This window comes from Sciurus vulgaris (genome assembly GCF_902686455.1).
Source record: "Sciurus vulgaris genome assembly, chromosome: 8".
In the NCBI taxonomy this organism is placed as follows: Eukaryota; Metazoa; Chordata; class Mammalia; order Rodentia; family Sciuridae; genus Sciurus; species Sciurus vulgaris.
In genome coordinates this window covers 152,245,033-152,269,648 of record NC_136468.1, presented here as the reverse complement: position 1 = coordinate 152,269,648, position 24,616 = coordinate 152,245,033, and the positions used below count along the sequence as shown (strand labels likewise).

General features: G+C 60.3%; 1 protein-coding gene across 7 annotated transcripts in view; it reads left to right on the top strand.

Annotated features, from left to right (window-relative positions):
* RIMBP2 (RIMS binding protein 2) overlaps nucleotides 1-17,742 on the top strand; it is a 126,687-nt gene extending 108,945 nt beyond the window's left edge. Inside the window, exons 14-22 of one of the 7 annotated variants that reach the window (XM_079152478.1) lie at nucleotides 1,050-1,208; nucleotides 3,552-4,238; nucleotides 5,559-5,676; nucleotides 8,842-9,026; nucleotides 9,943-10,111; nucleotides 11,412-11,515; nucleotides 13,378-13,449; nucleotides 15,216-15,350; nucleotides 17,247-17,742. In XM_079152478.1, the coding sequence (XP_079008604.1) occupies nucleotides 1,050-1,208; nucleotides 3,552-4,238; nucleotides 5,559-5,676; nucleotides 8,842-9,026; nucleotides 9,943-10,111; nucleotides 11,412-11,515; nucleotides 13,378-13,449; nucleotides 15,216-15,350; nucleotides 17,247-17,435 (1,818 nt within the window). In that variant the 3' untranslated portion in view covers nucleotides 17,436-17,742. The other 6 variants (XM_079152475.1, XM_079152476.1, XM_079152479.1 and 3 more) reach the window with 6 other exon arrangements.
* The last annotated feature ends 6,874 nt before the right edge of the window (nucleotides 17,743-24,616 follow it).

Here is a 24,616-nt window from a genome sequence, read left to right as displayed (position 1 = left end):
TCTCATGGGTAAGGGTAGAAGCCTGGCAGACCCTGGCTTTCACCTCCTTTCCTGGCCGACCAGGGCGGGGAGGCCACGGCCCACAGGTTCCTAGTGTTTCTTCAGATGTCTTTTCCTTCCCTTTTCAACAAAGAGCGCGGTTCCCAGACTCTGGCTGAAGTCTAGTTGCCTTGCTTCATGTGGTCTTGACCACAGGGCAGGTGACCCTCATTTTCCATTTACAGCCGAGAGCTAAAGTTCTCTTTGAAAAGAACATTCAAGCACGTGTCCCTTCAAGGACACAGTAGTGAATCACATGGTGGCACGGGGCAGGTTGGGCCTGCAGCCGACGGGGACGGCGGCAGGGATGTGCCCTCTGCGTTGCAGAGGCTCCGAGGATGGCAGAGGCCCATCTGTAAGGGAGACGTGGCTGCAGGGAGGCCCCCGTGGCCACCGTGAGTGGCTGCCAGTGCTGCTGAATCTAAGTGCCCCTGAACTGGAAGACACGCCCATCCACCCTCCTGCGCTGTCCCCAGGCTCCGCCCATCAGCCTAGCCTCTATCGCTGCCTCTATCGCTATCGGGGGGCCACTGGGGCCCAGGCCTGTGCGGCTCTCTCCTGGCGGGCTGGACCGCCGGGCTGTGGGGCACCTGCCTAAGCCCCCAGTGATGTCTCCAGCTGTACACACCCCCGGGCGGCCCCCAGACAACCCCCCGCTGGACACTGATCAGCGTGCGGCCTGGCCCCTACGGTGGGCAGAGCTGCAACCTCCGGAGCCAGCCTTTGTCCAGCCAGTGGGTTGGAAAGGCGGATGGACCCACGAGTGCTGAGCGTGTGCTGTGAGCCACGTGGGCTCCGGCCGGGCCGGGGCCAGGTCTCTCCCCTCCTGCCAGGGCTGGGGTCGCCTCCCACGTGGCTTGGGTGGCTGTCCACGCCCAGCCTCTCCCCCACCTCGAAGGCGCAGCACCTGACAAACCCCTGCAGCCACGGCTGCGAGCTCCGTGATGTGACGGGGGACCTGGGCCAGCTGCGGGGGCCCACCCGTAAGCCTCCCCTTCTCTGGCCTGCAGCCCCACTGTTGCCATGGAGAAGAGTACCACACGGAGAGCAGCCGCGGCTCGGACCTCTCGGACATCATGGAGGAGGACGAGGAGGAGCTGTGCTCTGAGATGCAGCTGGAGGCCGGCGGCCGGCGGCGGCCCAGCGGCACCTCCCACAATGCTCTCAAGGTGAGTGGCTGGCGGAGGGGACACGGCGCCCTACCGCAGTCCCCACCGCGCCACCTGGTCCCTTGCTGGGGCTGCCGGGCTGGCTCCCCAGGCCCTCGCCCTGCAGCCCGAGCCGGGGTTGGACTTGCTTCTCACTATTGAATCTGCAGCCGGGAGGCACCTGTAGCTCCCACCCCTTTGCCAAAGGTCTGGGTACAGCGCCTGGGGCACCCATGCTGGACCAGGAGTGGAACTGGGAGCAAGAGCAGCCTCTGGGTCAGAACCAGAGGGCAGGGGCAGCTGCTGGGGCTGTGCACAGTGTTGCAAGGGCAGGATCAGGCGGGTCCGTGTGGAGTCCAGGGAAGGGCCGGCATGGGGGACAATCCCGGGTCTGTCACAGAAGACCCTGAGGGAGGACAGACTGGAGGCTCCGCTAGGAGGGAGCGCAGACCCCTCCTGCAACGAAGCCATGGGAGGGGCTGGAGGGGGCTAGTCCGTGGAGAGTCCACCCGTGACGCTCAGGAGCCAGCAGGAGACCCGTCTGCCCTGCCTGGGGAGGTGTTTGCCGCCGCCGCCGCCTTTACTGGGCCCCAAGCCCAGCCCGTGCACTGTGTCCGCTGGGCAGTGCAGGTAGAAGGCCTTGTGCATGGGGCCCCCAGGAGAGGCAGGGAAGGCGTGGCCCACACCCTAGCACTTCCCGAGCAGCAGCTTTGGGACCACTGGGCCTTAAGAACAGAAGGGCCTTGCAGAGCCTCCGGCCGCCTTCGCCTGGGCGCACGGCCTGTGTGTTGAGCAGTGGTCAGAAGGCGGCTCCAACCCAGTGGCCAACTTGCCACCTTCCTGTGTAGACAAGGCTAAGACCCCGGCAAAGGTCCCCTGGGGTGTCCTGGCGCCAAAGAACCCGCCAGGCCCCTGTGCAACTCCTGCATGGTGGTGGCCTATACTGTTCCCAGCAGCCCAGCCCCAGGGGGCACCTGGAGCAGGAGTCATGGTGGCTGGGTGCCCAGTCCAGTGTCCCACACGCCCCAGGGCAGCTTCCGGGAGCACCCGAGGCGGCCGGGAGGTGTGCCCCTCCTTTGGGTGGCAGAGGATGCTGGGGGGCTTCTCCCCTCTGGAGGTCACCAGAGAGCCAGCAAGGCCCTCGCAGAGCCACAGCTCAGGTGCAGGGTGGTCACGGTGGCCGGAGGGGCAGGTGGCCGCAGCCTTGCTGCATGTGCCCACTCAGTGACTGGACTCCTAAAAAATTTTGGATTTCTGGATTCTGTTTGGAAACTGCCAGACACAGGTGGAGATCTGGACACTGGGCTCACGTTCCCACATGGCAGCAACTGGCTGCCACCAAGCCAGGTTGCCTGATGAGATCAGGCCTGGGTCTGTCCCCGGCCTGAGCCCTGCTTGCTCATCCGGTCCCCGCTGGCCCTGGAAAGCACTGGGCAACCCTCCCTGTGCTCCAGGTGGCCCCTCACCCTGCTGTTGGTCACAGGCCTATGGCATTAGCAATGGAGAGAAGCAGAGGCCCCCTGCCCGCCTGGCATGCAGTGGTGCCAAGCACAGTAGGCCCTACACCAGGAAAACCCTCTGCACCGAGCTTGAGGAGCCCACAGCCCAGTGGTCTCGGGCCTCACCTAAGCCCCCAGAGTCCTACAGTAGGGGAGACAAGGGTCCTGTGGCAGGGCCAGGTGAGCGACCAGCAGAGAGGTGGGTAGAAGTGTCCTCCAGCAGCAGGGCCGTCCAGCAGCAGGAGGCGGGGGCCATTCCCAGCAGAAGGAAGGGAAGTCGTGCCGACAGGGGGCCCGAGCCCCGTGAGTGCTTGGGAAGCAGCCCCTGGGTGTGGGGCTGCAGCAGAGCCAGAGGCCTGTCCTCTGCAGTGACAGCCTGAGGCTGCAGCGGGCCCTTCTCTAGCCACAGGCAGGGCGCAAGCCTCCGGAGCCTGGCCTCACACGGCTTTTGCTTGAGCTGCGGCGGTTGGGGCTGTGATTCAGCAGCCAGGAGCCGTGGTGCACTGTGTGCCCAGCCCAGCCGACTCTGGTGGGCTCGGCACCCGTGGTGGCCTCCTGGGTCTTCAAGGATGCAGCTGCGGGCAGCAGGCACAGGTCTGCTGGCACTCTGGGCACCCACCGTGTGGAGCACTGCTCGGGGCTGGGTGTCCCTGCCACCTCCCTCCTGGTTCACCCACATGGCCTCGGCTCCTGACGGCTCGCCGACTGTCCCATGCGCTGTCCCACTGTGGCTGGGCGTGGACACTCCGTCTGCTGCGCTCCAGAGCCTGCGGGCGTGCGGCCCCCACCTGGCCAAGACTAACTGTGTATTTTCTCTCCCTTGGCCTCGCCCATGGTTGCTGTGGCGACTCACACCCGCCCGTAGGAGTGCTATAAGCCTAGGAGCCCGGAAGGCGCCTCCCGGGGACAACCTGAGGTCCCCCCGCAGCCCCACCGCAGTAAGCGGCTTTGCAGTATCCCCGAGGTAGCCGAGGAGGACACAGACCACTGGGAGCCGCTGCTCAGGCAGGGCTCCGGCACCGCCAGGGCCAGGGCGCTGCTGGCTGTGCTGCCCGGGCAGGCGGTCCCGCAGGCCTCCTGGCCCCCTGCCAAGCACAGAGCCCCTGGGGCCCACCTGGAGGACCTCCTGGAAGACAGAGGCTGTCGGCCCAGCCGCTGGGCCACCAGGAGCCCGGACAGCGGCCTGGACTGTGGCAGTGAGGAGGAGGAACCGCGGTCCAGCTTCAGGAGCTCCCCGGCCCAGGGCTGCCCGGGCCCCCACCACTGTCCCTGCAGGAGAGGCCTGAGGCCCCTGCTGGCCCGGCGGCGGACACTGACCCGGCAGAGCAGCATAGAAGAGGACTTTGGGGAACAGGTGGAGCCCAGGGACAACAGCAGGAGCAGTGACGCGCCCCCCCGCCCGGAGCGGTCCGTGCCCAGGCAGCACGGCTGGGACGAGGCCGCCGAGCAGCGAGACTCGCGGGGCGTCTGGAGGAAGGGCGTGGCCGTGCCCGACAGCAGGGCGGCTGTCCAGCAGGCACAGCCTCCTCCCAGAGTGGCCGATGGCCCCGTGGTGTGTGAAGTGAACTCTTTCCACACGCGCTTGCCAAACCAATCCCTGATCATTCTTCCGTTGGCTTTTCGCTTGGTTCTGATTTGGGGTGTCCATCCTGGGGTCTCTCGCAGTGCTCCTTGGTTTTCCCTGCACCTTTGATTTGTTGATTCCCATCGCTTCCGATGCTTGGCCATGCCGGAGATTTCTTTGCTTTGCTTTAGAGTAACGATTCCTCCCCGGAATCAGAGATGATCACGGCTGTGATTACAAGGACAACTGAATCTAAATTTTAATTAAGGGTTAGCTGAACGATGAGCGTCCCAACGTCTGCACATTTTTTTTCTAAAATGGACTTGTTTAGGACTCCCCATCTTGCTGAAGGATTTTTTGAGGGGGGTGTGTTTTAGTTGTTTTTTGGCCTTCATCCATGATTTTTTGTAAACGGAGAACAGCTATTGAAGCAACTCATTTCTGCATATTGTTTTCAAGTTTTACTTTGCTTTGTCCCTCTGGGTCCACCGGTTCCAGAACTAATTTTCCATTACTAGCCATGGACGCGTCCCCTGCCTGGTGGCCTGGCTTGCTCGTTGGCTTTCTGGGTCAGGGGTACATTCAGGGCCTCGTCCGTCTCCGTCACGTCCATTCAGGGCATTCCCTCCCACTGGGCATGCGGTGGGCCATCAGCACAGTGCCAGGCTGGGTCTGGGCCCCACACGGGGTGCCCACACCTGGCTCTGCGGCAGCAAGGCGTGGGCCGCCCCTGCCCCCACCCCCAGAGGCCTCGCTGGGCTGGGCTTGCTGAGCTTCCCTCTGACCCCCAGCGTGGAGGTGGGCTTCCCTGCGAAGGGAACCTCTGGGGGACAGCCCAGAACCAGGTCAGTCTTCAGACGGGGGCCGACCTGGCCGTGAGTTTCCAATCCTGGCAACAGAAGTCTCCGCCCGAGATTCGGAGCCTCACTTGCTACGTCTACCCAGGTGGGACGTTGGAACCACAGAGCTTTCCCACTGGTGTGGCAGCCGGGCGCAGGCGCGTGGAGGCCGGCCTCCGGAGAGCCACCGTCACGTGGTCTGACACACTGGCTCAGCGGCAGTAGCAGCAACGAGGACCCCACCCACAGCTCATTTTTGCCCCCGCCCCACTGTGGTGCTTCAGACGCGACTCTGGTGCAGGAGAGAGGCCTGTGGCCAGGCTGCTTCCTCCCGGCCATTCAGCTAACCTTTCAGTTAAAAGCTAAGTTTAGTTGCCTTTAGAGCTTCTGCTTCCGATTTGACTATTTGGCTAACTGCTCTCTCCCTCCCATGCCGGTGAGACTGACCACCTTTCTGTTTTGTCTCCAGATTCTAGGAAACCCAGCGTCTGCTGGACGGGTGGACAGGGCGGATCACGTGGGTCGGAGGTTTTCCCACGGTGGCGCTGGTCCTCAGAGGCCCCGGCCGACGGTAGCGCCATCTCTCGGTTAGTGACTGGGGCTGTCTCTCTCTCTGCCCACCACACACCGACTGCTGTCTTCCATCTGAGCGTTTCACACGCTATTTAGGGACAGCATTTTCAACTAGACACAGCAAACCACAGTCACCCATGGCGTGGAGGAGGTAGGAAGGGCACCTCGGGGCAGCAAGCCCCCGCAGTGCTCTCGGCACTCCTGCTGGCCTCTCCCTGCCTCCAACAGGTTTTCCAAGTGGCCTTGGAGGGACCGTGGGCAGCGGCTCTCAGGACACTCGGGGCCAAGGCCGGGACAGAGGAAGAGCAGGCGGTGGTGCGTGCCACACTCCTGTAGAGGCGCCCGCAGGGGAGAGAGGCCTGGGTTCCCAGACGTGCTGGCAGTGGGCAAGAGGTCGGGAGAAGAGGCCCGCGAGGCCACGTGTGCTCCCGCCTCCCCAGGCTGCGCCCCTCCCTGCCAGGCCTCCCACCCTCCTGACTCCCCCTGGGTGGTCTCCATATACATGTGCTCCAGGGCAGAGGGCCAGAGGAGGGGTCCTCACTGCCCAGGGAGCGAGGGGCCTGGCTCTTCCTCCAGCCCGTTCACTGGGCTCTCTTCCCGTGGAGGTACCATGATGATCTTTGGTCCAGGGTGTGGGCTTGCTTAGAGGAAAAGAGGACGTTTGGTGAAGGCCGCATGACAGGCCTTCGGTATTCTGTTCCCCAAAATCAAAGCCCGTGAACACCGTGCGTCCGCCTCGGCCTACGTGACGCCTCACGACCCCGAGCCATCCGATCAGCACATGGGTGCTCCACATGGCGGGGACGGCTCTGGGGAGCACTGAGGCAGCCTGGTTCCCTGTGCGTTTGCTCCTTGAGCGAGTTGTGCGGACCTGTCCGGAAAGGGCTGAGACAGCCCTCCTAAGCACCAGGCGCCTGCCGAGCTGTCTGCAGTGCTCCCTGCGACCCTCCCGTTCTGCCGTGCTCCCCGTGGCTGGCCGCTGAGCCGTGGGTGAGGTGGGGAGCATGCCGTGTCCATGTGCAAAGAGGGTCAACACAGCTTTGCAGAGGACCGCTTCCGCCAATGTCCCCCCAGGAGGAAGGGAAATGCCTGGGCTGCTCACTGGAGGACGCCCTCCAGGACAGCGGTCATCCCCCTGCAGGGCGGACGCACCAGCTGGTGAGGTTCTAGCCCTGGTCTCACATACCAGGGACAGAGGCCCGGTTCCTCCCAGGGCAGGTGGGCCATGCCCACTCCATCCAGGCTGGACCAGCTGCTAGCGGTGCTTCACCCCTGTCCAGTGGCCACTGAGGATGCCAAGGCCTCCTGGTCAGTCCCAGCCCTGGAGAGCCAAGGCCCAGGGTATGTCCAGGGAGGCCACCAGTCTCCCGTCTAGCCAGTTCTACAACACCAGGGCTCCCTCTCTCAAGACCTGCCACGCGGTCACATCGTGCTGATGATCTCGGGCCCAGGTCCCACCCGCCTCCCAGGAACAGACAGAGGGTCGGCGCGGTGGTCCTGCCGCCAGGCAAGAGCCTTCCGTGGAGAGGAGTCTCCTCGCTGGATTCTGTGCCCCATGCCTCCCGGCTGTGGCGGCCATACTTCCTCGCCAGTGAGTCTCTGGCCTCCCCGATTTGAGGGGCTGCACTCCTGTGCAGGCAGAAGCGGGCCGTGGGCACCTCCTGAGGCCGACTCAGCCCCGACCCCTGGGCTTCCCACCGGGTCATGCCACACAAACTCCATTCAAGGTACAGAAGCACAGCAGGTGATGGGCAGCACGTGCTGGCCAGTCCATGGCCAGTCCTGCCCCACGGGCAGCTTCTGCAGCTGCAGCTGTGCCCGCAGACCCCCTAGCTCTGCGTGAAGGTTCCTCCGTAAACCCAGTGGCTGTTGCCAGCTCTGCACCAGCCTCCGGTAGCGGGCGGGACGGGGCTGGGCCACCACCCACTGGGTGCCGGTTTGGGCTCACGTTTAGTTCAGAACCAGCAGAAAAGTATTGCTGGGTTTTCAATTTGACGGATCAACAGTCAAAACAACGTGAAGAACTTACTAACACGAGTTAAAAGAGAACAAAACAACTAAACAAAAACAGTGACAAAGCACAGATCACCTGGGGCCCCTCGGGCCCGTGTGGAACCGAGGGCACGGCTCACTGCATCTGAGGTCTGGGCTCCCTGCGCCCCCGGGCATTCTAGTTTTAAACCCAGTCTTTTTGCTGGGGAAGAATTCCGCTCACTTGGTCACCTCCCTGTCCCACTCCCTCATCAGAGGTTGGGGACAGCAGTTGGCCAGTTGTTCCCAACCCTCCCTCCCGGCAGCTGATCTGAGGCCGCCTCACGCACTGGTGATCGGGACAGCCTTGGCCCCAGGGCCCTGTCTCCCTGTGAATCTGTATCCAACCGTAAACGCTGCCACAGGTCCCCACAGGTCCCCACAGCCAGCCCTCGGTCACCCAGCCGCAGGAGCATGTGAGGCCTCCCTGTCCTCAGCAGTTCAGTGACAGCGCTGATGCTCGGCTGGAGGTGGCTTGGCAACAGGGATGCCCTAGGTCATGCGCAAGCCAGCCCATGCTGCGGACCCGAGCACTGTGGATTCCCGTGTTGCAGGCGGTCATGGGCCAGCTCCCTGCAGTGGACAACTGCATACCCAGTGACCTCTAGCGGGACAGCACACGCAGTGTTTCAGAAAGGGTCGGATCTAAGAGCTGGGAGGTGGGCAGAGTGGAACCCCGTTGGGCTGGGAAATCGGCCCGTCACCACACTGGGGACCGACTTGCTGTCCACTCAGATAAGTGAGCAGCTGGGTTCCCACGTGGAGCTCTGGCCGAGACCTGCACGCGTTGTGAACTGCCACGCTCCAGCCTCGTGGCCTGTGGAGCCCACGGCCCTGCGAGGGGCAGTGCTGTGGCTCTGCAGGGGCTGCGCCTGGGGGCCGAGCACCTGCTCTGGCGGTCCACTCTGGTGGACCCTGTTCTCACTGCTCCAGCTCCAGGGCACTGGCCAGGGCGAGGGAGGTTGGGTGCTACCAGCCGGTCACGTATCTGGAGATCTCCAGGTCCCTTTTTGTCTCCAGTTGGGTCAGTGTTTGTAAAGGCACAGGAGCCAGGGCCCAGCCACCCCTGTGACAAGCCCATGCCACGGGTGACTGCCGTTCTGAGTTGCAGGGCAGTCACTGGCCTCTGTTGACCCCATGTGCTCCAGACGAGTTCGCCGGGCACGACCGCCTCTCTCCAGACTTCTACGAGGAGTCGGAGACCGACCCTGGAGCCGAGGAGCCCCCGGCCCGCATCTTCGTGGCTCTGTTTGACTACGACCCGCTCACCATGTCCCCGAATCCCGACGCTGCGGAGGAGGAGCTTCCCTTCAAGGAAGGACAGATCATCAAGGTGGGAAGGCTGCCCGCAGAGAGGAGTGCTGCTCAGGCAGGGGCGGCTCACGGCCGGGGTCTGCCCGGAGCAGCCATGAGCCTGCCAGCCCTGGGCGGCGGCCCTTGGGCCTTTCGGGCCTGTGGCAGGCAGCCTTGCATGCCGTGTGTGGCAGTGTACACGGGGGTGTTCCAGGCCACCCCGGGCCGGGCGCTGGTTTGAGCCCGCGTTTAGTTTAAATGACGTTCAAAACCAGAAGAAAATTCTCACTGGGGCTACTGGATTGACTGACGAAGCGACGTGCAGCACTTTCTACGACTTGCTGCTGGTGGCCCCCAGCACACCTGCCTTCTGTGGCCTGTGAGCTCTGGATTCCTCAGCCTGGTGCTGCTGGGAAGCTTCAGGCTGGACATTTAGACAGTGCGAGCAGATGGGTAGGTGGGCGGATGGGCAAGCCCTGCCGAGAGCAGAGGCTGGGCCCCGGACCCTGCCCCCAGCACCGCAGACGCCATGTGCTGCTGCCTGGTCCCCTGTCCAGCCTGCTGCTCGGGAGATGGGGAGGAGCTGGGCGCACTTGCGGTTGGACCCCGCCATGGAGAGGGAGGGCCTCGCTGTCAGTCAGACCGCCTCAGAGGCGGCCAGGAGGCCTGGCGCCTGGCTCCATCTCCCCATCCTCGCTCACAGAGGGCCCCTGTGCACGCTTCAGCGCCCACTTCCTGGGGCTCTGCGAGCCGTCCGGAGCCTGGCGGGGACGCTGGCTCTGGAGCCCAGGTCACGGGGAGGGCCCACATGCTCCCACAGCCCGCGTGTGGGGTCTGCGTAGGAGACATGGTGCTTTGAGAGCGTCTTTTATGTTTGACGGGGTAGGACTCCGCTGCACGTGGGCTGACGTCTTCCTGGCCAGCCCGGCACAGTGCCTGGTTTCCTACGGCTCCAGGTGTACGGCGATAAAGATGCTGACGGGTTCTACCGCGGGGAAACCTGCGCCCGGCTCGGCCTCATCCCCTGCAACATGGTCTCAGAGATCCACGCGGACGACGAGGAGATGACCGACCAGCTGCTGAGACAAGGCTTCCTCCCCCTGAGCACACCCGTGGAGAAAGTAGGTGAGCTGGGCTCCCCAGGGCAGACGCGTGGCCTTCGGCACTGACTTTCCTCGGGCGAAACTCGCTCTGCAGACCAGGGCTGCTATCACGCTGCCTGCTCCAGGGACACACTTGTGCAAACACAGGTGGTCTCCTGGAGGGAGGAGCTGCGACCCTGCCTGCGGCCCTCCGCCCCCGGGCACATCGGGACTGTGCCTGCAGCCTGCTCGGGACCTGAGGGACTCCTGAGCTGACGGGCCATGTTGGAAGCAGATGGGCAGCTTCCCTGGGGTGTGCATTTCTAAGGCTGGCCAGGCCTCTCGTCCTCAGCTGGGTCTGCTCCTCCCAAGGCTGGGGGCGCCTGCCCGTCCGTGTGGCACACCATGCTCCTCCCCTTCACCCGAGCCAGCCCGCAGCAGCCTGAGGCGTGGGCAACGCACCACGACCCTCCCCAGCCCTCGCCGAGAGGGCCTCCGCTGGCGCTTTGGCACGGAAGGCCTGTTTTGTACCATCTGTGTTTAAGGTCTGAAACGTGACAGCTTCCAAATTAACTTCTTCATCAGACTTCAGACACGAAAGCTGAAGGTTCACAGATCATACGGGTTTTAAGGATGATCCCAAAGTAAAAGAAACAGCTTCCGCCTCCTTGGCATTAGTGAACTCGTGGTCCAGGGGTCACACCTGGGAGTTGAGGCTGCGCGTGAACGTGAGGCCTGGGCCCGGCTCCCTCTTGCTGTCCTGGTCTTCCCTGGCCCCTGCCCCAGCCTCCCAGAGCCAGCCCAGCAGGCACGCCATGGAGGGACCTGCCTCGGTCCGTGGCATCGCGAGGGTGGAAGTCTCCTTGTTGTGTTCCACCCTCCCACATGCCGCCAGGCAAGGGACGCAAGCCAAGGTGTGCCCTGGTCCGGGGACACCGGCGAAGCCACCCCGGCAGGACGGCTGCTGCTAACTTGGTTTTGCTGTCGTGGCCACAGACAAGCAGCAACTTGGGCTCGGGGGTCGTCCCCAGAGCAGCCCTCAAACCTTCCCTCGCCTGTGGGCCTCCCCACCCTGAGCTGGCCACACCACTTAGCTGCTGCCCAAGAGCGGCCCTGCCAGGAGAACACCCCTAGAGCAGGACCGGGGTGCCACGCTGGCACGCCTGCTGAGGACAGCGCTGGGGCCGTGCCCGGGCGCTGAGCTGGTGGAGGGCGTGGGCACATGAGCTGGTGCCACGCTGGGGCCACCACCAGCTAGAGTGACCTCCCGACACTCAGGGTACTGAGCTCGCGCCTGTTATGAGGTGCCATCTAAATAGCCTCCTCTTCCCTGTGGTTTGCAGAGAGAGGTAGAAGAAGCGGCAGGCGGCGCTCCGTGTCCACAAGAAGAGTGGTGGCTCTCTACGACTACGACCCCAGGGAGAGCTCGCCCAACGTGGACGTCGAGGTAGGGCCTGCGCCCGTACCCAGGGGAGCCGCCTGCCCCCAACAGGGTGCCAGCCACCGCAAGCAGGGCACCCGAGTCAGAGCCAAGGGAAGCCATAATCTCCCAGGGAAAACATGGAAGCCCCACAGACAAGGCAGACCCATGGCCACAGCAGACCCATGGACAAGGCAGCCCCATGGCCACGGCAGACCCCAGAGACAAGGCAGCCCCGTGGCCACGGCAGACCCAGAGACAAGGCAGCCCCGTGGCCACGGCAGACCCAGGGACAAGGCAGCCCCGTGGCCACGGCAGACCCAGGGACAAGGCAGCCCCGTGGCCACGGCAGACCCAGGGACAAGGCAGCCCCGTGGCCACGGCAGACCCAGGGACGAGGCAGCCTTGTGGCCACGGCAGACCCCAGAGACAAGGCATCCTCGTGGCCATGGCAGACCCAGGGACAAGGCAGCCCCATGGCCACGGCAGACCCTAGGGACAAGGCAGCCCCCATGGCCACAGCAGACCCCAGAGACAAGGCAGCCTCGTGGCCACAGCAGACCCAGAGACAAGGCAGCCCCCATGGCCACAGCAGACCCAGAGACAAGGCAGTCCCCATGGCCACGGCAGACCCCAGAGACAAGGCAGATTCCATAGCCTTAGTACCCCCACTAGACACAGTAGCCCCCCTAGACACACTTTGGCCTCTGTGGCCAAAACATTCTCTCATGACCCCATACCCTAGTAGTCCCCAGGGACAGAGCAGACCCCAGCAGCCACGGCTTCAGTGGCCCCTGCTCAACTGTGGTCTGAGAAATTTCAGGGTGAAGGATGCACAGCGACAGCGCTGTTCTCAGCGTGGGCCGACTTCCCGAGGCCCTGCGCTGGCCCTGCCGGACACAGCCTGCCGTGTGCCACTGGCCCTGTGCTGCTGAGGGACCACACTCAGTCACCACTCCCTGTAATTCCTCGGTCACAGTGCCGAGCGGCACACTGAACGTCACCACAGGTGGGCGCGTCGGCAGAGCCGGCCTGGGTGGGCCTGTGGCGTTGCAGCCCTGGCACTGGCCGGAGGCGCAGGAGTGGAGGACTGCTCTGCTCGACACACCCAGCCCTGGACCCACGTCTCCCTGGGCCACCACAGGTAGCAGTTTGGGGTGCATGTCCACAGTGAGGTGTTGTTCTTCAGGAGAGAGAGAAAAGTCAAAGTCCGTGTGTCCGCTGAGCCCAAGCCAAGCCCCCTGACAGCAGAGTCCATGGGACAGGGTGGCGGGGGTCCCCGCTTGGTGAAAACAGTGGAGGCCCTGGTCTTCCCAGGCTTACGGCAGGGGTCCTGCGCCCCATGGGCACGACTCGGTTCCTCGTTCTCCTGTTTAGAAGTGGAATCTCGATGGGTTGGTTAGTTTTTGGTAGCCTCCACTGGCTCGTCCCTCGTCTCCGTTTCCATGGTCTGAACGTGGGGGACGGTGGTTTCCCGAGGACAGGGGCCTGTGTTCAGCATGCCTGCCTCTGGGCCGACACACAGCAGGCACCGAGTTCCCAGCACCTTGGAGCGGGAGTCTTAGTGCTCAGCCAGGGCATATCTGTGTGGCTACCCTCGCTCTCAGAATAGCCCCCACGAGGCCAGGCCTCGGTGTCCAGGTGGCCAGCTTGAAAGCTGCATCACCAGTGGACAATGAAGCACTCTTGAAGCTCGTCCAGGAATAAAGCCCTGCCAGCATTTCTTTCTAGGTGGACATCATCCTGAGGTGTAGAACTTTCTAGAAGGCTGCGGGCTTTGTACCTGGCTTCCTCGTGTGATTGAAGCACAGTTCTCAGATCACCAAGAGCTTGTTTTCAAAAACAACTTCTTGTAACAAAATGCTGTGCACTTTATGTTCTCTCTACAGGCTGAACTTACATTTTGCACTGGAGATATCATTACTGTTTTTGGTGAAATCGATGAAGACGGATTTTATTATGTAAGTGTCTCAAACATCCAGAAGCACCATCTCATTTGTTTTGTGCGTTTTTTAAGGTTTGCCTCTGCCCTTTCTCCTAAGACCATCACTCTTAAGCAATATGTTTAGGTTAGCATTACTACAAGCTAGAGAGTCTGCCTAGCTTGCTTGCTATTTCTTCTGAGTTGCAATAATACAGAAAGTTGGTTCATCGCTTCTTTTTTGGTTAATAATGGTGTTTTCTGCATAGCTGAACTATAGACAAAATAAATGCATTCATATTCTGACATTTTAAAATTGCCATCATCCAAATAGTTACATAATAATTTAATGTTCTAGACTATTTCATAGGTGATAAAGTAATTTTCGTATATGGAAGGTAAGAAACAAGCAAGAAAGAACTCAATAGACAGAAAAAATCCCAGAGACTCTGCACTCCCCCGCACCTGCAGCTGAGGGTGGGCAGTCCAGAATCCCCGGGACCTCTCCAAACACCCCCACGCTACCTCACGTACTGGGCTCCTTCCTTCTCTGGCCCTGTGGCTATTTCTCTAATATTCCCCAGGGAGAGAAGGAAGGGATGCTGGGGGAGGGGACGCCTCACCTGATTGAGCCCATGGTCACCTAGGGGTATGTGGTTATTTTTAAAGCACTGGATTTGATTTTCTGGCATTTTCTTCAGAAGTTGTTTGTGTTCCAGAAATGATACTGATCTGTGTTCTCTGGAATCTCTTTGCTGTGGCTTTTATTTTCAGGATTATTCTAGAGTTACTAATTGAGCTGGAGGGCTTCCCTCTTCTTTTTTCCTGGGCTGTGAAACAGATTAAATGATTTTTGGAATTACTATTAGTGGAAGGTTATTAGACTCTGCTTAAAGACCTCCTAGGTTCACTATCTTTTGACAATGTATTTGCACAGTTTTCATTTGCTTGAATGGTTATCTTGAGTCAGTTTTTAAGAAGCTGCACACCTGTATGAAAACATATCTTCCATCTAGGTTTTCAAACACGTGCACAGACTGGACCAGTAGGTGGCCTGTTGCTGTCCACTGGGTACTTGCACGGACAGGAGCTTTTCACCTGAAGGCAGCAGGCCAACCCCTTTGCGTCACTCCCTGCGTCTTGTGAGGAAGCAGAACTCCATGTTGTTGAGACCATTCTTTTTAACATAGGGTCTTACTATGTTGTCCAGGCTGGCCTCTAACACTTGGGCTCAAGCCATCCTCCTGCCTCAGCCTCCTCAGTGCTGGGCCACACACCTGCTAGGGACCAGACGATTCTGAACTGGGTTTGGGCACTTGCAGGACAGGCTGGTGGTTGGAGGGACTAGGAGAGGTGACCATGGCCTCCCAACCCTGTGTCCTTGTGCCCAGCACGCAGCTGGGCACATACATACATGTGTGAGTAGAAAGGCCTGGAAGGATGGATGCCAACCAATCCGGGCAGCAAGCTGAGGTGGTGCTGGCGGACGCCTTCCTTCCCTGCTTGTCAGAATCTCATGGTGTGGGAGGGCCAGCCTGAGCCTGGCCCCTGCCCTTCCTGCTCCCAAGGTCACGTCCTCTGTTGGTCAGTGTTCCAGAGCTGTGGGACACTGAGTCCTCCCAGGGGGTGCTGGGGTCAGCCAGGCTGGAGGGTCACTGGAGAACCTGCTTGGCCGCTCCTGCTCTCCAGCGAATCCAGATCCCTGCGGGGATGGCCTGTCCTTGAGCCCTTGAGCTCTGCTGAGGCTGCTCCTGTGACAGGCACCCTGACCAGGGTAGACCCACCATGCTGCTCTGCTGTGTCCAGGGGGAGCTCAATGGGCAGAAGGGCCTGGTGCCTTCCAACTTCCTGGAAGAAGTGCCTGAGGACGTGGAAGTCTACCTCTCTGACGCCCCGTCCCCCTACTCTCAAGACGCGCCCCCGCGCGCCAAGGCAAAAAGGGTAAGCCGCCCCCCGTAGCCTCTCAGGCCCCGCCCCTGCCGAGTGCCCAGGTCGAGCTGGCACCGCTGTTTCTGATCCTGGGCTGGAAAGCATACGCCCTGGATTTTTTCCCTCCTGCCCTTCCATGGGGGTCACGCCTACCAATGCTTGGTTCTAAACCTTCTCTCACACAAAAGACCCTGACCTGGACCCCCAGGACCACCCTGCCCCACACGACAGGTGCACATGTCAGTTGCTGGAGCGAGGCTGGGCAGGGACGGTCACCCGCCCGCTTAGGAGCCCAGGCCTCCTAGGGAGGGCCGAGGCCTCTGCAGCGCATTCGCTCAGAGGCCACGTTCACCTCTAGTGTCTCATCTTTACTTTACGCCATCACCGCAAGTTCTTATCTGTCATGTTTTACGTCTATATCTTTATTTCTTCGTCATCTGCTTGGACACCGAAGAAGAGCGTTCATTTCACACCCTAATCAGGCATGTAGCCTTCACGTAAGTGAGCAGCTGGAGACCCTAGAGATGCCGACTTAAGCTACCTAACGGACCAGTGCGGTAGACTTAAGCTCCACTGTGGCCTAGAGAGGAGAGAAATATGTCTCAAAGCCCTGGACCTAGCACTAGGCACCCTCGGCCTCAGTTCAAACAGCTGAATCCGTAGTGAGACGCATCAGCTTTAACGATCATTTCCTGCTATTTTCATTTCGAGCATTTGAAAGGCCGACCTTGGGAACATATTTCTTACGAGCCGATTGATTGTTTACATAAGTTCCAGCGTCTGCTCTTACTCAGAGCTGCGTATTGCATTGTTAGCCACCCCTGGAAAAGCACAAGCTATCCGATATGTTTACTGTAGAAGGTTTTTCCTAAAAACAAAAACAAAAAGCACCTATAGTTCAAGGTCAAGTAGAGGAGCAGTGCACAGAGGGGAGGTGTGGGCACTGGCCCGCGTGCTAGCACCCCACCTCCACCTGAGGAGCAAGCATCCGCACAAATGCGGCCAGGCCTGGGTACTAATGCAATAGTGCGCAGCTCAGAGGGTTGCACTGGGCGCAGGAGACGGTGACTTCAGGTGTGCTTTGGGATGCATCCCTAGGTGTTTTCCGCTAGGACTAGACCTTGATTCTGAATCCAAGCAAGCTTGAAGCCCTTGGCCTGTCCTCTTGCTGCTGCACAGTGGGGCCCACTTAGTGGTGGGTTTGCTCTGGGGGTAGGGAACAGGGCGGTGACAGAGTCACGCAAGCCGGGCTCGCACCAGCTGCAAAAGACACCAGGCGAAGTGGCCGCCTGTGCGGTGGAGCAGAGCCCACTCTCCACGGTGCTCTCCTGAGCACCTGGAGCATCCACACAGCAGAGTGCCGCAGCCTAGACGGGGTGGAGCAGCGCCCTCGTGTGCAAATGGCAGAAGCATGAACAAGGGCCTTCGAGCTTTCTTCGATTGTAATTAAGGTTCATTTTAGTTTTTTTTCTTTCAACCTGTGTGCCATCTCCAATCTTTCTACAGTATTCTAACTAACCCAAGAACATCCCCAACATCATCAGGGTTTTCTATAACTAAGTAGTTTTCAAATGCACCCAAATTCCCTGTAAGAACTTTTGCTTTTAAGACAACTGATGGGTCCTTGGCCAACGTGGCTATCAATCTGATTTAAGTGACTTCCCTGCTTTTAGTCTGAACTTACCGTCAATTATGAGCCAGCTTTGTTTGCCAAAGCGGTGGCCACCCCTCTCCAGTGCAGACGGAGAGCTGACCCCAGCCAGGCCCTGGCGGGTGCTCGGGGAGCGGGCGCCTGCTGCTCTGGGCACGTGCAGGCTAAAGCAGCGGCGGGAGCCGGGGCGCGCGCGGTACCGAGTGGATTGCTGTTGTTGGCCTCACACACTCAAACTGTCACAATGTACCTACTAGGTTCCTCCTGAGGGTTCAGGGACAGCAAGGAGAGCTCCATCCCCCACAGCCCATCTCCATTCGGGGTCACCTGCGCCATCTATGGGTTCTGGTAGTCCTGGGAGAGGCAGGGAAATGTCCTCAAGAAAGAAAAGGGGGCTGCTTTCCAAAGGCAAGAGGCTGCTGGCAAAGCTGGGCGCGGCGAAATGACTCCTGTGCTTCTGGACAAAGGCCACGTCCCCGTGGTCTTCCTTAATTCCAAACTAGGGCTCTCACAACTCAAGCACTTCCTAAAGCCCAACCTCCTCCCGACACCAGTAGAGAAGAGCTCTTGTTCCACCACCACCCTAAGCCGCCGCAGGAGCAGAGGGGCGGTGGTCCCCTTCCCTGCCAGCGCGGCTGAGCTTGGTCTGGCCCAGTCTGGCTCAGGAGGTGGGCGGGTGTCCTGCTGCCAAGCAGGGCCCGGGCTCCGGGCGCCTCCTCCCCACCCGTAACCCCAGCCCTGTGCGTTTGCCTCCCACCCGGCCCCCCAAGCCCCCGCGCCGGCTCGCTCCGCGTCTGCCTTACGAATGCACGTGGTCTGTACCGTCTAATAAAGCAGTGTGTGCCGGTATCGTTGTCGTTCCTGGTCTGCACCCCACCGCCCCCGGCAGCCAGCCCCACAGCTGCGCAGCTTCAGGCCCTGTCCCCGTCTTTCCAAGCCAGCCGGCAAACACAGATGTTCACTAGCGAGCATTCAAAACAGCCAGGGCGGGCAGTAGCTGCCTGGTAAAGCCCAGTGCCCACATTGGCTTCCACGTTACGTGGTGTGGCACGTTCCTGCTACTCCCATTACTCGTCAAAGGCCACACCCCACACTCGACAAGGAACAGCACACACAGCTCCCACGTCACGCTGTCCACACAGAAACAGGCCCATCCCGCCTGCCGGGACCCGTCCTGGGCCACCTCCATGTGGCATTTCCAGACTCCCCGTTGCTGGCAGATGTATTTGATGGCCACTCTTTTGTAACCCTTGTCCTCTTGTAGATGGTTTTTACTCTTTATACAGACTTTGACTGCCTTTCTTTTGTAACTGATGGAAGGTTTATAAACGAATGACCGAGCTCTCCCCGTGGTGTCTTCAAAACAATCTTGTAAACTGTAACTTAAGTGTGTAGATTAAAAAGAAATTGCTCCACGTGTGGTTACATACTGTGTGGGTGTGTGCATGTGTACAGCTAGTGTAAAATATTTTCTAGAAATAAAATTTGTTATTTTGTACGATGCTGTCGACCGTCTGTGCTGAACGCTTTCTACCTCGGCGGGACAGGTGAAGTCCTTGCTCCTACACACTCGAGATGCACTCTCCAACCTCACCTTTTCTGGGACTCTTTGAAGGTAACGTTAGCCTACGTTTGGGGGTCCCCCGGCAAAAGCACGGTGTCAGTGATCCTGGCAGGGGTGCGCCAGGGCCGCCAGCATGGACGTGGGAGAAACGCTCATGTCGACAGGTGTCCCCGCTCCCGATGGCCACTCTGGGACACAGGAGCTGTCAGGGCAGAGCTCCATCAACTGAACCCAGTAACACTCGACTTCCCAAGTATACACAATGTCCCCAAGAGCCTTATTTTAAAATGTTCCAGATACCAGGAATGGTTTGAATTAAGAGCTGAAACCAAGAAGCTGCAGCCAGACCAGAGCTGCGTGGTTCCAATGCAGTGAGGCTGCGCCTGGCACGCCCGGAGGCCACAGGGTCGCACGTCTGCCTGCACCTTCTGCGTGGCTGGAGGTGCTAGGAGGCTCCACATGGTTTCTGCCCGTCACCCACGCAGCCAGGACGTGTTTCTCCAAATCGCTTGGCAGTATTTTCAAATCCCCCAATGTCCAAGCAAGCAGTCAGGCCCATGTCCCAGGAGCATGACTTCCCTCTCTATAGTGACGGGGGGCACCAGTTTCCTGTGCAGGGCACAGAACGGGCTCAATCCCTTGCTCGTCCTCCTGTGACCCGAAGTCACAAGACGGTGGAAACCCCTGTGCCAGCTGGGTGTCCTGTTGCCGGGAGCCCGACCTGCACCAAGGGCACTGGAAGGAGCAGGCGGCCGGGTGCTGCCACAGTAGCCGTGCCCCACAGGCCATTCAGAATACCCTGCCGTTCCTGCCCCAACTTCAGAGAGACAATTTTCACTGGATGACCAACAGGTATTCAAAGTTCTCAGTTTTGACTTTCCTGTCTACGTTCAAGATAATAAACTGCCCCCAAATTCATTCAGAGTTACTGGGAACTGAACCCAGGGCTTCCTGCATGCCAGGCAGGTGCTCCACTACTGAGTTAAAATGTCACTTTGAGCCAGGGCCTAGGTCACCCAGGCTGGCCTCCAATCTGTCTTCCTGCCCAGCCCGTCACTGGGATCACAGGCACACACCACTGTAGCCTGCTCCCCAAATTTCACTTATCATCCACAGCTTTTCTATTCTATTGCTAATATGTTCAAATTGTTCCCTTATCGACTCAATACTCTTTCTCCATCGGTGTTCTGAAGAGTTGTTATAGTTAAAAATAAAAAAATCAAAAGAGAAAACAGCCCCAATAGACCATCCACTCCGAATCTTCTCGTCTATCTGCTCATCTCCTGGGGCTCTGAGTGAGCAAGGAGGCTGGCAGAGGAGGACTTGGTCCTGGGGAGTTCTGGTACCTAAGGGAAGCCTGCCAGTGGGCTGGCGGCCAGGCCCAGACCTCGGCCCAGGGTGGAGGGAAGCAGCCCTCTGCTGGCTGTGCTGGAAGCCCCGCCAACCTCAAGAGGAGGAAGGCACTCTCTGAACATCCTCAGGTTTGAAACAAGGCCCGTTCTGTGTGCAGCGCAGTTCCCGGTGCGGGCTGCTGGTGTGCTCCCTCATGGGCCACTGCCTGTAGCTGCACCAGGGATGACGGGGGCCTGGGTCACCAGGACAAGGTCTTATGACAAAAGCTACATGTCTGAAGAAAAACAGCAAGTCAAGTGTGCAAGTAAAATTCACATAAAAATGCAAAATAAATGCAGCCGTGTGTACAGCCCTCCCTGGAGGTGAACTCCTGAGCCGAGTCCAGGTGGAGATTTCTACCTGCTGTCCTCCTAAAGCCCCGTCCAAGCACGCCAGCTCCGAGCTGGGAAGTAGCTAGTGCAGTCCCACCTCACTGGCCGAGGCGACTCTGCACTCCCCGCTGAAGCAGGATCTGAATGTGAATCTCTCTAGACAGGACACAAGCCCCCAGATGGGGAGACCTCCCACCTCTGTGGTGTCCCCATGTGGCCACCCGACTCTCTAGACAGGATGAGTGTGTGTGACCTTTGACTGAAACTCACGTCTAGGAATCCAACTTAAGGCAAGAAGGGATCAGGCAGGCATTTAAAGCCCAAGAACCCGATCTGAACGTTAATTACAACAGGTGACCATTAAATCAACAGACACCCAGGGGCAGCCTCGTCAGAACACAAGCCACGGAGCTGACCGGCTCCAAGTGCCTGCACATCTGTCCCTCCCCCTGGCAGCAGAGCCCCTTCTCCATGGCCTGCTGCCATAGCTGGGGTGCCCTCATCCAGTCTGGGTGGTTGGTGTCAGCTGGCCCGACTCAGTTTGCAGACTGTTTAGAAAAACGTGTATGTCGATAAAGCACAAGGCTGCCTCGTCCTCGTGGACAGGGCGGAGGAGAGCCGTGCTCTGGATGGCAGGTGACGGCCATCTTCAGAACAGCTGCTCCAACTCTCCAGCAAGACACGGGGGACCAGGTGGCAGTCTCCGGCTCCTCTTCCTCTGGGTGTGCTTAAGGAGCCAGCGACACTCGCCATGGCACACTGCCATTCCCTGCCCGGGGGGCAGTGGCTGCATGGAGGATCGTGTCCTCCCTGACCACCCGCCTCTCAGCAAGCACTTCTTTACCTGGCCAGCCTCCAGCCCTGGACAGGGTGGGCAGGGGGGAGGGAGCCCCTCGTTTGGAGGTGCAGTGCCTCCGGGAGCTTCGCGGGAGGGGTAGGGGCAGGCTGGGGAGCGCGGGGCACCTGTTGGGCACGGTCTCCACTGAAGGCGCCTGGGCTGTGCAGGAGGGCCACTGGGAAGGAAGGGGGTGCTGGGGACACCTGCTGTGTCCCAGGTAAGTGCTGTGGGGAGCAGGCGCGGAGGACTCTGGTCAGCAGAGGAAGGCCAGCAGCAGGCCAAGCCCAAGGCGCAGGCCCTGTGGGCGACAGATGTGAGGTGAGAGGAGCAAGGCGGGAGGACAGAGGAGCCTAGTGCCAGGACAGCTGCTCTTGAAGGGTGGGATGCAGGAGGCAGCGACAGTATCTCCACGTCCAAGAGAACGAGAAGCCAATGGGCAGCGGTAGCCTCAGCAGCACACCAGCCACCTGGCCCCTCTACCTGCAGCTCTGCTTTCTGTGGTCCAGAGACATGAGATGGAAAATTCCAGAAGCAAACAACTTCTATCACAGTATACTGTTGCACTGGGCAGGGGCGCGAAAGAGTCCCATTTCTGAATAGTGAAATCACGGCTTTTGTTCCCCTTTGTAATTTCAGAAATTTCTGCAGTGAAATGTTACTTCTATAACAAGTAAGTTAAAGAAGCCTTGCCAGAAACTAAGCAGCTCAACAAAGGTCAGGTGAATCTCAAGCCACCTGGGGTAGGTCTCCAGGACCCCACGGGTGTCAGGTACCTGGGGCGTGTTTGGGCACAGGTGAGTGGCAGGCGCCCTGCCTCTGGGCTGTCCCACCGACCACCGAGGGCAGGTCTCTGCGCTGGGCACCAGAATGTGGCTTCTGTGTCCAGAGTGGGCACATCCCACACTCACGGTCCACACGAGTCAGATGCTCAATCTTCAAAACCCCCAACAGAGGGGCTCTCAGATTCAAATGTTAAAGTGTCCATTTGACACTCAAGAAAACAAAATCACAAGCCAGAAACTGGGAGGAAACCACCTAGCAGAAGCCCCTCCTGGCACCCGGCCTGTGCTCCCGCCTCTGTGGAGTCTCCCAGAGGAGCAAAGACGTGTCCACAATAAACCCGAACAGAAGCTGCCCAGTCTGTGGCGAAGCCCCGAGCCTGAGGTGTCCAATGCCCACCCACGGGTGGGGAGCGAACAGCAAGGCACCCGCAGGATGGGTCACCACTTGGCCCACAGCCCAGCAGCAGCCCACACAACACATGGCGACCTTGGGGAAGGCAGGGGACAGGCTGGGGCGCGGGGGTCCAGGTGGCGAGGTCCTTCACGAGGAGTACGCAGGGGCCTTGTGTGCACGGGAGGGCCGGGGCATCTCCTACCACTGTGTGTGGCAGGTACCCGCTGTTCGCCAAACTCATCGGGTCAGGGTCATTTATATACGTAAGATAAACCTCAACTCAGGTGACCTTAAGCCAAGGTGACAGCAGGTCACCTGGGTAAGAGAACGGAGCCAACGTGGCCAAGGTTCCCGGCAGTGGCCAAAGAGAAAGCGCAGGAACAGCAGCCAAACTGCGCCCCTCTGGGCAGAGGTGGCGAGCCACTGCAGCTTGGCCCGGGGCTCAGGCCTCGCGGGCAGGAAGACGGACGGGCCAGGTGGAGAACAACTGCACAGAAGCCACAGGCCAGGGTGGAGACAGGAGGGACGGGCACCTGGGGCCTGCCTTTCCTGCCCACTGCCTGGCGTCCCTGTGAGACTCTGTCCAGGTGTTCCCAGGCTGAGGTGCTCACCTGGCGAGTACTATGCAGCCAGGATTCAGGACCACGGTGGTGATGGAGCCCTCGGGGGCCATGGAAGGAGCACCAGGGGCTGGCGGGCTGCCTGGGTGGCATTCCTACACCAGGCGTTGCCTCTGCCCTGGGGAGACAGCAGGGAGCAGAGCGCACCTGTCGCTGTAGTGGCCCCAGGACAGGCTGGGGGAGGGTCCCGGGTCAGGCAGGCAGCGAGGTTGGGAGGACAGAGGCCAACTGGGGGTGTCTGTGGGCCATCTGCACAGGTGGGCCCGGGAGGCCACACTGCGTGGGAGCACGGGCCGTGTGCGAGGCCACAGGCAGGCGTCCTGCAGCAGCCAGGTCAGTGGCCACAGGGCCTCCTATGCCCATTCTCCTGAGCGAGGTGGGATGCCACCGTGGGATGCAGGCAGACGTGTGGCTCTGCCCACGTGGGCAGAGTGGGGAGGCGGGAGCAAGCCCAGCCAGGGCTCCTTGAGCTGGTGAGCAGCCAGTGGCAACGGTGGCTTGCGGGTGAGCGGGAACCAGCTGCCTGAGGACGGGGAGGAGCCCAGGGATGGCTGCAGTCTGGCCTGAAGGTCACAGGGCGACAGCTCCGGGGTGCCAAGCTGGCGCAGATCTGCAGAAGTCACAGTCTCCAGCGCGACAGGCCCAGGCACCGAGGCGGCTGGGTGCTGTGTGCCTCTGCAGGGTCCTGCGGGGCCAGACTCTACGAGCACAAGGGATCCAGGGGCCGACCTGCCTTCCTACCCCACCACGGGGGCATCCTCCTCCTGAGGACCGAGACTCCCACTTCCACGTGAGCACCACGTTGTCACCTCATGCAGGAAGGCCACCAGGGTCCAACCAAAGTCAAGACAAGAGGGACAGGAGCCAGGTCGTGCTGCCATCTTCCCCACCGTGTCTGTCCAGGGAAGCCCTGGCTCTAGGTCTGGCTAGAGCTGGCCGTGGTGCCCAGGAGGCGGCGGCCACCCACACCCCTGGCTGAAGACCCCGGGCCCATTCTGCCTCTTGCACCCACATCTTCTCTGATACCGTGAGGAACCACGGCCATTGTTTCCAGAAATGTCCCCACCAGTTTGTCCTGGGTCTAAAGACGGAGCTGTTGCCCCTGTGGAAGAACATCGCATCACCTGAGAACGGGAGCTTAACACTCAAGCTGCTGACTAGCCGTAAGTAAGCCAAAAATCAGCACCCGAGTTCATTCCTGCAGTGATAGGACTAGAATCCCCTCCTTAGCAGCGGCCTGAGGACCTTTCACCGCGGAGCTGGCCCCAGCCGCCTCCTGGAGCTTCCTCCTGTGTCCGTCTCCAACGCTCGAGGAAGCTGGTCCTAGCCCACCACAGTGCAAACGGCAGTCACCAGCTTTCCTGACAAAGGAAGAGAAGTGTTTCCCAGGGCCCGTCAACGCGACCGAATCCTGGAGGCACCAACGCAGGAGACCCAGCCAGTGTGGTCCTGACGAGCACTCACTGAGCCTGAGCCACGAGTGGACCTAGGCCAGGCCCACGCGGCACCTGCCGTGTCTGTGGTGGTCCCCGACCTACGCTCTGTTTTATGTCTCCTCTTTGCAAAGGTTGCTGGGAAGAACTACCAACACAAGGATGTACACACTGGCTGGCCCCACCCCGGCCTGCAGCTGCCACCTGCTCCTGGTGTGCAAAGCAGTGGTGTCCTGTGCGCCACGGCCTCTCCCGCCGTCCAGAGGCAACAG